At 54.5% G+C, this 14,727-nt stretch overlaps 1 protein-coding gene across 1 annotated transcript in view; it reads right to left on the bottom strand.

Annotated features, from left to right (window-relative positions):
• TBX4 (T-box transcription factor 4) overlaps positions 1–11,246 on the bottom strand; it is a 36,404-nt gene extending 25,158 nt beyond the window's left edge. The window contains exons 1-3 of the mRNA XM_062617150.1: positions 10,973–11,246; positions 9,490–9,648; positions 8,594–8,688 (exon numbers count right to left, since the gene is read on the bottom strand). Of these exons, the coding sequence (XP_062473134.1) occupies positions 8,594–8,688; positions 9,490–9,645 (251 nt within the window). The 5' untranslated portion in view covers positions 9,646–9,648; positions 10,973–11,246. The remainder of the gene's footprint in view (positions 1–8,593; positions 8,689–9,489; positions 9,649–10,972) is intronic.
• Positions 11,247–14,727: the final 3,481 nt, after the last annotated feature.

Raw genomic sequence — 14,727 nt, 5'->3', positions numbered from 1 at the left:
CCTGGCCTCATCCTCTTTTGTTCAGACTCAAAGCCTGGTCAGATAGTGTTCTGAACATGCAAACACCGCTGTCATCCCTGCGGTGGGAGAGTCCAGGACTGAACCAGTTTCTTCCCCTTTCTGCTCTTTAAGCAAGGTGTGTGTCTAACCCTCCAGCACACATTAAGGGCAGTCAGCAGGGCCACTTGCTGAGCAGGAGCCACAGAGCCACCCCTGCCCACCCAGGCACCAGCCACGAGCCCACAGAGTGCAACAGGCAGTGATGCACAGGGGATGCAGCGATGCACAGGGGATACAGCACAAACAGCCAAGCATCAGCCCCGACAGCCTTCCTGCAAACCAGAGTCAGCAAGGCTCCAGTTTTGGACATGTTCAAAGCACACTCCTCCTTCCCTCCAGCTCTAGCTAATGAAGAAGACACCATCCATACTCCTCAGCACTCTCTTGACAGTCTCCTGCACCCTTCAAAACCCTCTTTTGGGTTATTGACAGGCACATTTCTACCTCCCTCCCTGCACTGGCAGGGGCAGAGCGCTGTTGTGTGATGGCAGCAGATCTCAGTGTCCTTTGGAGTGAAAAACTTCAATCAGTTTTTATGTTCCCATGAGCAAGCTGCCCTCAAAGAAAGCGATCAAGGGAGAAAAGCTCCTGTGCCTCCCTCCTGTGCGAGCAGGACAGCTGATACTGCATTAAAACACCATGGTCTGGCACCCCATTGCTGGGGGCTGAAGGGCAGGGGGATGCCCTGGAGAGGGCAGAGGAGCTGGCTCTGGGAACCAGGGGCAACTGAAGCGGGGCCGGCATTGCTGGGGCTCTGCGCTGCCACAGCCCCAGCTAAACCCTTCCCCACCGCTCTGTGCAGATGAAATGTAGCAAAACCAGTAAAAGCCAGGAAAATAAACAAGCAGCACAATTCTGCAGCCCTCCCAAGCTTCAAAGATGATGTGTGAGTGAATTATTTGTTCTGATAATGAAGCAGTCATTGCTTAGCTAAGTTTATGCTAGGCACATTTTATCTCTACATGATATTCACAAATTGTTTTAAAATGAACTGTTAGAATAAGCATCTCTTGTTTATTTATTTATCCTATTACTATCCAATCCCCTTAACCATGGAGCAGTTACTGACACAGAGCCAAAGCTTCTATTATGTTCAAACAAAGTTTAATTAATGTCTAATTGGTTGGTTGGATTTGGAAGTGAGTGATAAGAGGAAAGCTTTGCTTTTGTTTGGGGCAGTAGTTCCCAGCCTCTTGGGCTCTCCAGGCTTGGCCACTTCTGGGTATCTTACTTGTGTTTTAATCCCCAGGGACAGGCCTGGTTGGTCCTGGAGAAATGGGCAACTACAGGGCTCCCAGGTCCAATGAAGTCTTGGTTTTGGGGCAGGGAATAGTAAGCAGAGTAGCCAAGAGCATCAAAACCAGCAAAGAGCTCAAGACACTGATCTGAGCACCAACTGCCCCGTCCTGCATGCCAGGACCTGTGTGTCCCAGGGACACTGGCTCATGCCTTGATACTGCTGAGTGACAAAAAGTGGCTTCTGCAACCCCCTCAGGTGTCAGCACCTGCCTGCTCACAAGGATCGGATCTGACCTTCCTTGCTTAGATGCAAACATCATTTCTGATGCCCCTACTGATGCATTGGCTGGGAAGGGGGTTCTCTGACCAGCAGGGAAGCCATGGAGAACTCAACGAGTACTTCCACAGAAAAAACTGCATGGAACCAGGACACTTGGGTCTGCTGGAGCAACCCAAGTCATGTCCTCACTAAAGGCTGTTCTCTGAAGCCCATGGAAATGTGCAGACTGGCGCTCACTGCATGTCCTTGTGGTGTGAATGGTGCTTCAGATACTACCAAGCACTTCCTTCGGTCCTTTCCAGGGGGTAAAATGTCCCCCATCTCCTCAACAGATGAAGTCCTGTTTTCAGAAGGAGTTTCAATAAGACAAAGGGGTTTACGCTTTTACAGTGCTTGGTTTTGGGATGGTCAAGGAAAGCAATGACTGGATTTTCAGAAATATGGTGCTGCATGGTGCTGGAAAGGTGATGCTTATTACACATCAGGTTGTGAAAGGATCAGAAAGACAAGAAACCGCTCAACATCTTGGCTAAGAAGCCATATCATGGCTGAAAGACCAACTCCTCAGAAGCTGCTGGGCATGCTGAGATGCCTCCAGTGATGGTTCCAAAGCACTGAGGTAGATGGCATGCCTGCATCCCTGATAATGACTAATGTGGCTCCAAAGTCTTCTTGAGAGTTGGCCATGGCTGCCTAAGGATGCCTCTCCTTTTCTTCATTGTTAGGAGGAAAAGGAATGGTGTGCAGAGGCTTCAAGAACCATGTTTCCATTCTGATGACCTTTCTTCTTTTTCCTAATTCCCCTTCTTTTGACAAGTGTTTCTTCCACTGACTTAACGCATCTTTAAAACTAATATTCTCCAGGGCAGATTCAAACAAATTTGGGGATGTCAGCTGTTTCTTTTAGCCTTTTAAACGGCATTTCCTTTTTGATAGATTCTTGCTTTCAAAAAATACTTTAAAAAGATCAAAGACTTTCTCAACAGGGTCCCATTTTCCCAGTGTATCCTAACCCTCAGTCCCTTATTTCTCTTATCACCCACGCCACTCCGCTATGACTCTCTGTATACAAAGTAAGAGCAGTTAACTTTGAAGTGCTGGATTAGCCCATGCCAGATCCTTGCCTCAGAATAACAAACAATACAGGTTCAACAGGAGTTCTCATCAGTAGTTCATTTTTCAGCCCCAAATTCACTGTCACTAACACAAGCAACATTGAACCCTCAGTCTATGGACAGATAGGAGAGATTTATCTGGTGGCAGGACCATGACCTAGTGATGAGAAGGTCAGACAGTTAAGGGATTTTTATATTTTGGAATGGTGAGGTTGTATTTTTTTCTTCTGGCTAGCACATCTGATTTTTAAATAAAACATTGTTTCTCACATACTTGAGAACGTGGTTGGCTGGGTGGCTGCTTTCATGGTCTAGAAACATTTCCTCTCTTTGCCCCACAGTAACTTGAAACATGGGCAGGCTTCTTGCCATGGGATGCTTCTCCAGTGCTTTCGTTTTGCTGCAACTGAAATTGAGCAGAAAAGGCTCCAGCGCGCCAGAGGATGGGAGAGGTGGGCTCCAGCAGCACCAGGAGCACAGCACAAAGGTACCTCAGAGAGGAGCTGTGCAAGAGCGCTGCCAACCACCCGGCACCGCAGCATTTCAGAGCAGGTTTGCTCCCTCTCCAGCCTGGTTCCCTCGGCAATGCAGCCCCTCCAGCTGTGTGGGCTCCACAGAGCTTTCAGAGGAGCCGCAAGCAGCCTTGGCATCAGTGCCAGGCCATGCACCGGCTCATCAGCACAGGGCAGGAGATGATCCACAGCCCCTGTGCCCGGGAGCCTTCGATGCAGGGGCAGAGCCTGAGCAATAGTGGGGCTCTTCGCTAGCTGGTTTGGGCTTGACTAAACCCTCCCCTGCAGCCCTGGCCAGCACTGCTGCAGCTCTGGTCTAAGCACAAGCGAGAAAGCTTTGGGAACACCCTTAACCATGAGCATTCCATGTCTTCAACGAACTAAAACCGAGATTTGCTGTTTGAAGAGAGAATTATATTAGAAACTAAAATACCATCCCTACACTACTCTGGGTGCATAAGCTCTGTCTTCCTTGCCAAAGCTGTTGACATCTTTAGCAGCACTGCCAATAGCCATTGGATTTTGCTCCTGATCCTTTCTCTAAAAGCAGGAGTTTGCCCGCACAGGGTAATTCCAGGACCCCAAATTTAGGATTAAGCAGATCAAACATTCCTTAAATATCTATTTTATTTCCAAGTTTTGAATTGATGGCTCACATTCCATTGCTGATCTCAGATATTAAGGTTTGCTTTTGGATCAAAAACCTTTTGCAGAAATTCTTGTAAATGCCTCAAAAGATTCTGGACAAATATTTCCCTTTAATTGTAATGAGAACTGGGCATCCATATGCCCTACAGAGCCATGGAAAATTTAACTTTTAAAGGATTATTCACAGAGGAAAGCTGCACCAGCTTAGCCAAAGCATTTATACTTCTTCAGACCTTGATGTCCTCAAAACTAGTTTTATTTTGGTTTACTAAAGTTGATTAGGAACAGATTTTTTAAAACTGAAATAAGCCACTTTTAAAATGAAACTTGAACATCTAAAGGGGGATTGCATCTTTTGCACACATGCAGGCGGCTTTATTGGTGTGCCCCATCTCCCCCCCCCCCCCCCCACACACACACCCCTTCTCCCCGGGCAATATTTTCCTACACATGCTTCTCAAAACCTGCTACCACAAAGACTGAATCTATCTGTGTACCTATGCACATCCTACTCCAGCTAAAACTCAGTTCCAGCATCCTGAGCCTCCCTTTCACATCTCTGGTATGGTTGTGCTACCATAGGGAAATGACACAGCGTTTTCTCTTCAGTAACTGTTCACAAAACTCTGACCAAACATGCTGTGAGCTGGTATTTTTCACTCATTAGCCATCAGCTTCATCAGTTGTTTGTCCCTGGTGATAGCTGAACAGAAACTGCAATGCTGCGAAGGTTGGCACCTTGGAAAAAAAACTAGCAAAGAGACAGAGCTAAATAAAAACGACCAGAAAGAAAGAAACCCTGGGGCAGGAATACTGTGCAATCACAGATTCACTTCCCGAAGAAATAAGGGCTGGAAGACGAGATTTCGCAAGGGATTATGAGAGGCAAAGTGGGGTTTGCCACAAGGTTAAAAATAAAATGCAATTGTTCCGTTAAATAATAGCACACGAGAGCAAGAAGATGAAACTGGAAAGCAAGATTTATAACGAAGCCTCTCCTTTGCTTTGTGCTTTATCCCCCCCTCATACAACTTCATCGCTCCGGAATTCCTAAAATCCAGCAGGAAAGGTGTGCGCCTTGCTAGGACAGGCTGCTGCTGCCAGCAGCCCGACGGGCACGGCCAGAGCCGTGCACCGCGCAGCAGGGCTGGAGAAGGATGGAATTCGGGTAAACATCTGCACCTCCACCCCCTAATGCAACCTGTTCCCTTTGCCTCCATATGATGGATTTTAGTCATCTGGGTTAATCGGACAACTGAAAAAAATATAGGACACTTGGGAAAGTGCCCTTTTCTTCAATAAATGGGGGGATTTGTGAACAATTATAACCTTATTGATAAGCACAGGCATGCGCAGCTCCATCTGGACGCTGGGCTTATCCACCCGTCCCGGGAAGGAGAACGGGACAGGGAGAACCGGGAGCGGGACCGGCCGCTGCCGCCGCGCCGGGGCTCTGCGGTGAGAGGCGGCTCGGAGGAGCGAGGTTTCACCGGCGAACGGCGGCAGCGCCCGAGCCACGGCTCCTGCCGAAAGCGGGGCTCTGCCCACTGCCACCGGGAGCAACCACGGGGCCGGGTTTCTTCCCCTTGCCCTCGGCTTCAGGCAGCCCGCAGGCACCCCCAGCCCCGGGCGGCGGCGGAGACGGGGCGATTCCTGCGCTTGGGCGTAATTCAGCCTTCAAACACCATCAACGGAAAATCCTCTGGAGGCGAAATTCGTCACTAGAGCAAACCTCAAATCGGAGGAACGAGACAAAGGCTCTGATTTATGGAGCCCGGCGTCCCATCCGCCAGGCAGGGTTCTACCTCCGAGCGCTTTTACGCGAACTCCGCTAACATAAACTTTTTATCTTTCGATGATCCTTTTAATATAAAATAATCTCTTTTTTTTCTCCCCCTCCCACAATGAACCAGTCGGACATTAAGAAGATAGCGAGTGCATTTTAAAGATGTTTCCACTTTATAAATCAAGCTTTCTTGGCAACAACATGATTTCTCTTTCAATGCTGAGCTTGCTGTGCTCTCCTAATATCTCCTACAGATCAGTCCTAAGAGGGAGTAATAATCCCCCAAAGTAATTCTCAGCATTAAATTCTCGATAATTTATAGTTGGCTCGTTCTGTGGAGCTCTCCAAAGAATGAAACAAATGACACCCTCTCTCCCCCCACTAAGTTATCAATATTTGCCTTGTTTATACAAAAAGGCTATTTACACCATTGCCATGGAATTAACGCTTCCGCTGAGCTTTACATTTCCTCTCCATTGAGTGAGCTTGTCATTAAAGTAACTTGTTGTTGTCGTTGTTTGGAATTTAAAAATCAGACTTCAGTTTCTTTTCGTTTGTGCCCCTTGAGGTCAGGCAGACCGACTTTTAGGTGCTTTCAACTAACTGCATTCAGGGGCATCTCTGTCCCCGCTGGGAAGGGGCTTAGAGTCCTAATTAATGCCTGCAATTAGCTCTTTTCCCTTTTAACCACCCCTTGCTAAATGCAAGTGCACACAAACCTCCATTAACCATCACTTATTTAATTGGGTCAAGAGGAGGTTTATTATTGCTACCCTTTACTTAAACCGCTCGGGTAAAGTAAAATCTGCATGAAGCACTAATTTGCATCCCTTCATTTGCGTTCCGATAAGTGACATATTCCTGCTTTGGGGCTGCAGCACGGACTCGAGTGGCTCGGGCTGGCACTCGGTGGGAACGAGGAGAATTTAAGCGATGATGGGGTTGAAGTTGTTCGAGCTTTCTGCCAGCCTCACGCTAACCGCTTTGTGCATTCAGTTGGGTTTTTATGGTTTGCTTTCGGTGTTGCCGGGGCCCGGTACCGGCTTTGTTCCATCTCGCTCCATTTTAACACTGATTAAAACGTTACCTTGTATTTTGCCACCATTTGCAGCTGGACATAGAGGAAAGAAATGGAGTGCCCATTTCATTTCAGGTATTCTTAGCATTTCAGCTATTTTTCTTTCCTTTTGGGGGGTTTTGTATGATTTTTTGTTTGTTTCTTTGCTTGGTTTTGTTTCTAATTAAAAGCTATGTTTAGAAACCGCCGTTGGTTGGATGGTGCTGCACCGATTTTCACAACTACAGAATTCGGCTTGGGCGACTAAAAAAAAACCCAAAGTTTTTTACATCTTCACTTCAATCTCCTCGGTCCCATCCACATGCTCACGAAAGGTGACTACGTGTGCGCTGCCAGCTCCACCGGACAAAGAATGTGGGACTGAGCCCTATACATATGGATTTGTTTAAACAATCTACGTTAAGACTTACAAAGAGATAACATGCACATTTGGGATGCTTAGGGTCTAGAATTTGGTAAAGATATTACACATCCCGCACAGACACACTCAGATACTATAAATTAAGGGTGAAATATTTGAGGTCTTGATCCCCTAGTCTTAGCTGCCTTTGGTAGCAGACCTATCAAAACGAATCCGGCTCTTCACATTAGTAAATGCTACAGAACAAGCCCTAAGGTTTTATACACCAAAATGTAGTGTGATAAGGACAGTTACCTGCTCAATCACTTCATAAACAGGCCAAACAGCAAACAAATTGAAGATCCCCGGGACATACACCCCCTCACCAGGGGGACTAATGAGAATATCTTGGTTATTAGAGTAAAGCTGCCCTACTCTGGGCAGCTGCTGCGCAGAGCTGGGGACAGGGGAAAAGATAGAGAAACCGCTCATCAACCCCCAAAGCGGGGGACTGGGATCTGAATCTCGCAGTGAGAGCAGCAAACAGGGGAGAAAAAACACATACACACACCCAGCCCCGCTTCGAGCTGCCCTGCTCGAACAGTCAGGGACCACAGTGAAAAAAAGACTTCTTATTTCTGCTTTCTCCCCATTATTTGAGTGTGCTCCTCCACAGCTCTCTAGCACTGCATAAAATCAGCACTGGCAGAGCCACAGAGCTGTGTTAGAATTAAATGGATTTTAATAACTAAGGCTGGCAACTTTTCTTTTCAGCAGCCGCAGAAGTGAAGGACAGCTGCTCCGGTGCCCGCAGTGGGAGCTGCGTTGGTTTTGTCGGGATTCCCGGGCTGGCGATGGGCTGAGGTTTAATTCTGATGTTTATCTTTCTGACATTAATTCTCCCATCGCCCACCAGAGCAGCCCGGGTGGGAAGGGATCCCTGGGCGGGCACAGAGATGGGTTCTCCGGGGAAGAGAAGCCCTCGCAAGCCTCTCTCTCCTTCCCCCACGGGCCTCGGTGTGCCCGCTGAGGGGGCTCCGATTTGGTGAAACCATCGTTAGTTTCCAAGGGAAGGCAGATTTTATTTTCCACAGCTACCAGGATAAAAGTTTTACCTGCCTCTCTTTCAGTTTTGAGATTAAAACCAGAGTCTAAGCCTTCATATTGCTAAACCTTTGGTGCACATTATCCCAGCACAGGTCCTAGTGCACTGTGCAGAGAAAGGGAGTGGGGTCTGAACAGAGCCACAACCATGCCAACATCTTACAAAATATATGTAAAATACAGGAAGAATTATCAAAGAAAATCGGACTAAACGTAGCAAAGGACTCCACAGCCCATAACCTCATTGCCATGCTCAAACATACGAACAGCTTACACTGAAAAAAAACCCGATCATATCGCAATCTACAATCACATGAATAACGTTTCTTTTTAATGCCACTGATTGCAGCTCTGCAGAACCCAGTCTTGGCAAACAGGAACATTTCGTACAGATCAGAAGCAATACACATCCGTGAGGAATTTTCACTAACCTGCCTGCTTTGGTTATGATCATTTCAGTGCCAGCTTCATGGAATTTCTTCCATAGCTCCTTCTCATGGAGATAGACTTTGATATTTTCTATGGTCTGGAAAAATAAAGTTCATGAGAACAGTAAGAAATGACTTAAAAAAAAACAGAAGAGGGGCTGTAAGGCTTAGGGGCTTGGTGGCTGTGCACCCAGGACGAGGGCCACAGGCAGGCACCGGGCGAATCTGCACGATCCTCGGGCCTGCCTGTGCGGGAGGAGGATGGAGTCCCAAAAATTCCACTGCCCTCTGCCAAAAATAAGAGAAACAAACTGAGGCCGGGTTTAATCGACTTTCACACCAGGGCTGGACACAGCGGCCAAAAGGGTTTTTTTTTCCCTTTCTTTTCTCTTTTCCGTGGGGGTTTCCGTGCCCCAACGGGGCAGACGGGTCCCGCTGTCGCCCTGTGACTCCCAGAAACCGGCTCCAGGATCACCCCTGTGGACACGGGATCCGCTGAACGATACGCACGTCCGGGGCCGCGGTTTCTACGCGGAGCCCTTCCTTTTCCGCGGATGCTGGGGGCACGGTGGAGGCCCACGCCGGGCTCGGGGGCGAGGGCAGAGAAGCCGCGATGTGCTCAGAGGCCTCGGGCCTTTTATTTAGCGGGGAAAAAAAAAACGATGAAACCCACGGCCTGGCCGGGCACTGCTCGGGAGGAGCGGCCGCGGCCCCGCCACAGGACGGGCCCCGTGGCCGCGGCTCTGAGGCGCTGCTTTGCAGGGCGAAAAAATGCTTAAAAAAGAAAATTAAAGAAGAATAAAAACCCTGAATTCCCTCGCATCCCCCGCACACCCCGCGGTCGCGGGAGGCCGGGCTGGCAGAGAGAGCGAGGGGCAAAGCCGTCGGGCAGCGCGTACCTGCTCGGGATCGGGGAGCTGTGGGCTGCTGAGCGGCGTGCTGCTCCCCCCGGCTACGCCGAGGACGGGGGAACCGGCGGAGGAGTCCGCATGGCCGGGCGCGGGGGCTGTTGGAAACCCTTCCTCGGTTTCAGACAGGCTTTTCTCCTGGAGCATTTCCTTGGGGGGAAGAGAGGCGCACCGTTAGCTCGCAGCACCGGGGGCCACGTCCAGCCCCTGCTCACCCTCCCGCCCGGCCCTGGGTACTGCCACCTGCGGGGTCAGGCCCTCCCTGCCCGGCCCGCGATCCCTCCTCAGGCGGCGACACTCGGCCTGACTGGGACGTGACATTTCCCGGGGGAAGCCGCAGAGCCCCGGAGAGCGGGGCCGGGCCCGCCTGTCCCGGGGGGAGCCGCCCCCGCGTGGCTGCGCTCCCGCTTGAGGCCCGGTCAGCTCATCTCAGATGTGGCCGCAGCCCCCCCAGCCTTTAACCTCTCCTCCCCGCTTTTTGCCACCGTTCGGGGCCGCTACCCTTCAGGGAGGGTAGCCCAACCCGGCCGGTCTCTCTGTCCCTTCCCGTCGGGGCTCCCGGAGGCTCCACACCAGCTCTCGGTGCCGCGGTGAAGGGCTGCGGCGGAGTGGAGCGGCGTAAACAGGCAGAGTGCTGGTCTTCGAGATAAAAGGGCCCCTCTTAAACTTGGACGGAGACTGGGAAAAGCCAATAAAGATAAGGGCTGACAGCTCCACCGGGGCTGCCGCGCATCAACCCCGACTTTTACAGCGCGGAGGGACGCGGACGCCCGCCCTGCTCCCCGCTCGACAGACAGGCGGACAGATAAAGGGACGGGCAGCGATCCCGAGCATGCTGCGGGTCCCAGCCCCGGGAACGGAAACCGAAGGTCCCCAAGGGGAAATACTAACAGCACCCGGACCCGGGGCCCCGACAGCACTGCTCTGCTCCTGTTCCCTGCCCGGTGCCGCCGAGGTCCAGCCGTCAGTCCGGGCCGGTGGAGGGAAAGAGCGGGGCTGGGATCCGCAGTTCCAGTGGCAGCAGAGCTTCAAGGACAGCTCCAGCCACAGAGACGGACACCGGCCCGGTTCTGCGCGGGCGTGCACGCACACGCCCCCCTGCACCGCTGCACATCCCGGGGCAGCCAGGGCCCCGCAGCCCCCGGCGGCAGCAGATCTCCCGGTGCCCCGAGCTCACCGGTTCCCTACCCCTCTTGGAGGGAAGGGATGGGGCAACCCCAGCCAAGGCGAGGCACGGATGCTGCCGGCGGCCGACCTGCACGGCGGGGCCGGGTGACCCGGGGACCACAGGTGGGAGTCCCCGAGGGCCGCGGAAGGGAACTCCGGTGCTCCCGGGGACGGAAGGGGTGGCGGGCCGGGGAGCAGCGGGGCAGGGTTGCGGCGATCGCCCCGGCACAGGCCGCAGGGAGCCCCGTACCCACGAACCCCACTCCCTCCCTCCCTTCCTTCCTTCCCTCCGCACCCCAGAACTCACACTGCCGGCCGGGGGGCAGGAGGCGCAGCGGGGGGCTCCGGGCTTCGCCTTGGGGCGGCTGAGGCATGAAGGGCATCCGCGGGGCAGCGCGGCGGCTGCGCGGGGCGCTCAGGCCGGGCGCGGCTCCGCGGCCCCCGATGGCAGCGGCTTGCGGGGCATCCCCTGCTGCGCGGATTCACTTTCCCTTGATCTTGGCGGAAAATGTTCCATAAAGATCCAGTTTGGGGCCTTTCGACTCCCTCCCTCTTTGTCTCCCCCCTCCCTTTTCCCTTCCCCTCCTGTTGCTGACGTTGCCGCTGTCAATCACGTCCCCACAGACCGGCTCTGGCCCGCTCCGCCCGGCCCGACCCGCTCGCCCCAGCCCCGCTCCCGTCCGACGGCCCGCTCCCGGGGACACCGGCCGAGGGCACCGATCGCTCCGTCCCTGCTCACCGGGCCCAGCCGCGGCCTTCCCCGGCCTGCCCGGCGTTGCGCGGGGCCCGGCAGCGATCGGAGCCTCTTGCTGCTCGAAGGGAAGCCCGGTGGGGGAGGACACCCCCAGCCCCACCGCCCCCTCCCAGCACTGATGGTCCCGGCGCTCCCCACTGCTCGCCGGGCTCGGGGCCGGGCCCGGGGCTGCAGCAGGGCAGAAGGGGCCGCGGTAGGCGCAGGCCGCGCTGGAAGCGCCCTTGACTCGGTGGACCGGGCGGCTGGACCCCGCAGCAGGAGCGGGGGCCTCCCGGAAGAGGGAATGGGGAAGAGCTGGGTCCGGACGGGGGCAACGCTTCGGGAGGGGTCCGCAGTCTCCGGCGGCTTCCCCAGCCCCGCTGCACCGGCAACCGAACTGCCCGTGTCCCGCCGGCCTAGGGCCGACCTTGGAGTGCGGGTCTTCCCGAGAGCCCGGGTAAAGAGGCAGCGCTCCTTGTCCTCCCACAGCCACAACAGACTGACCCAGGAGCTGTGCGGGCTCGGAGGCCGCAGGCACTGCCGCGGCGAGGCCGGGCTGCCGGGGCGGCCCGAGGTGAGCTCGACGGGCACAGAGGATTTCCCGGGCCCGCACAGCCCGGACAGGAGCCTCTGCTCTCTTCGGCCACGGACACCTCCTTCTCGGGGCTCCCACCCTCAAGCTAAACCCCCAGATCGGGAGGAGACCCCCCCCCCAGGAGAATTTCTTAGTTCTGTCGCGACTGACCCGGGCCACATCAGCTCTGTTGTCACGATTACCAAGACATACACACACCTCCACTCCTCCACAGTGCTGCTGTCGGGGCTGCCCGCCCTGTGCCGAGTTCTCCCTCTCATCCACCGGCGACCAAACCATGCCCAGCCACCATTGCTTCCTCCTATAGTTATCTATGCCTATCGCGACAGCCCCACTGCTACACACGGCCGTATATCGCCGCAGCCTCGCCTGGCTTAGCTCTGCGTTGTGCCCCTTCACGTCCCCTCGACCGGGCTGCACCTCACTCCGCGCCCGCGGAAGGGCGGCAGGCAGGAGCCGCTTACCCGAGCCGGCCGGGGACCGAGGTGCTGCTTGCTCCCGGCAGCGCCGGGCTCACCGGGACACCGCCATGGGCCGACGGGGCTTCACGGGGCAGGATTTTTAATCAGGTTTTTCTTGAAAGTGAATTTAAACCCAAACTCACTCCCACCGTCACGTGGTGCCGAAATTGGGAACAGGAGCAGAATAAAAAGTAAACTGGGGTCAACCCTTAATGAACCTTTTCCCTACTCCTAAAAAACAGAAAGAAAGAAACCAAAGGCCCGGGCAGGCGGGGGGACGCGAGCGAGGGAGCAGCAATTCCAGCAGGAGCCGGCGGGCCGGGGCCCGTTGCAGGTGAGACCGGGCCGGCATCGGGCCCCGACGTGCGCCTGGGGCACCGGGGCGAGGAGGAACCCGCGTCCTTACGGATGGAGAAGAGGCTAAAGCGGGCCTAGGGACGAGGAAGGGAAGCAGGAAAGCCCGGCTTGAGTCTCCCAGAGCACCACTCCCTGCCACTGACCCGCTGCGCTTGGCCCTCTGGGCTGCCGAGGTGGTTTCCGCGGGTAGCAGCTACCTCTAAGCCACGAGCCGGCCCCGTACCGCAACCCCACCGCCGCCGGGGGAGAGAACCCGCATCGAGCCGCGGAGGATGCGCGCACCCGGACACCGCAGTTGCCCCCCTTAGACCTCTCGGTCCCGCCCTGGTTCCCACCTGCGGGCTGGGCTCTCCCGCACCCGCTGCTGCTGCCGAGGGCCGGGCTCCACGGCAAGGTGAACTTTTGTGTTTACTCTGCGGCTGGTGCCGGTAGCTCGGCTTTGTTTGGGTGAGTCTCCCTCCACCTTTTCCTTACGCAGCCCTTGGCAGCGGGAGTCACGGACGCTGCCCGCGCTTCCCTACGTTAAATGCATTTTCTCCCCGCTTAATTAATAATAATAATAATAATAATAATAGTAATAATAATGGAAAGAAAAGGTGGAGGAAGCCATCCCAGGTGGGGAGGATTTAATTAAAGCAAAGCCAAAGCCTTCCCTCCTCCCAGCAGCCCCGACCCCCTTCCCATCTCTGCGGACGGGGCTGCCGGAGCTGCGGTGTCCAGCACTTTCCGACGCTGTCCGCGTTCGGCTCTGCCGTGCCGTAACCGTGGGCAGCACCTGCCCGCAGCGGGTTCTGGCCCGCGGGATCCCCCGGGGCCCCTTAGCCGCAGCCGATTTCATCATCCCCGGCTTGGGACGGAGTGAAACGGCTCTGCAGGACGGAGCTCCCCTGCCGCGGCAGCTCTGAGCTTTTCCCGGTGGCTTCGGCAACGCACGGCGAGGCTCGAAACCAGCCCGACTGTCATCACCCGGCAGATAAACGGCCGGATCCCCGACGGCAGGGTGGCTCCTATTCACGGCTCATCATCACCGAGTCAAAGGAGCAGGCAGGGGGAGGATAAGCCCTGCTTTCAGGGACCAGCGCTCCAAACCACTCATCACTGTCACCGAGCTCGCTCATGCCTTGGCCCTAAACACCGGCGATTAATAAAAGTTTACTGTCGTTTTTCTCCAATATTTACACTGAGTCTGCGGGCCGGGAAACACCGAGCGGGCTCAGACCTGCGGGGATGCTCCACTGCTTCTCCAGCCTTTGGGGCCAGCGCTGCTCCCTTTCGCTTGTCCACTTCCCCAAGGAAAGCCTGCCGACCACGACGGAGACGAGGGCAGAAGCGAGCCCCGAACCCACACCCGACGGTACCGGGCTGCCCGACGGCGGCCGCTGCTCGGAGCACCCGTGCGACGCAGAGGGCGGAGGGGAAACCGTTCGGGGTCCGACCCCGGCCCCCGCGAAGTCAAGACCGAGCCTCGGCCGTGTGGGTTGGCATAGATTTATTGGCTTGAGCGGAAACTCACCGGTTTACACTGCTGAGGAGAGTTTGAATGGATGAAAACTGAGAGAAAGTTGCCGAATTTGGCCAGCAGTAAGGCTGGAAGAATGGAGTGCTAATACTGAATTATGCATGTGCTCGGGAGGAATTACATAGCATCAGACTTGGGCTTCTAAACAGGGACAGTGCCAAATTTCTAATAACTGTGTAGTATGCTTATTTATACCATACAAGGACTTACAAACCTCATTGTGCATAGCAGCTGGGTCATATTTCTTTACCCTTCTATTCCTCAGGCTCTTTTGCCAAAAGACTGGTACCAAACACTTCTAGGCTGAAAGAAAAACACAGAATTAAATTGCAAAGAAACGATGACAGGAAGCATGGGTAAGATACGGGCTGACACGCAGCCCTTTCATCTCAAGCAT

This window comes from Pezoporus occidentalis, unplaced genomic scaffold (genome assembly GCF_034315485.1).
Source record: "Pezoporus occidentalis ecotype Australia unplaced genomic scaffold, CSIRO_AGI_Poc_V1 ctg192, whole genome shotgun sequence".
Lineage (NCBI taxonomy): Eukaryota > Metazoa > Chordata > Aves > Psittaciformes > Psittacidae > Pezoporus > Pezoporus occidentalis.
The sequence above is the reverse complement of the archived record's forward strand: the minus strand, read 5'-3'. Positions and strand labels throughout refer to the sequence as shown.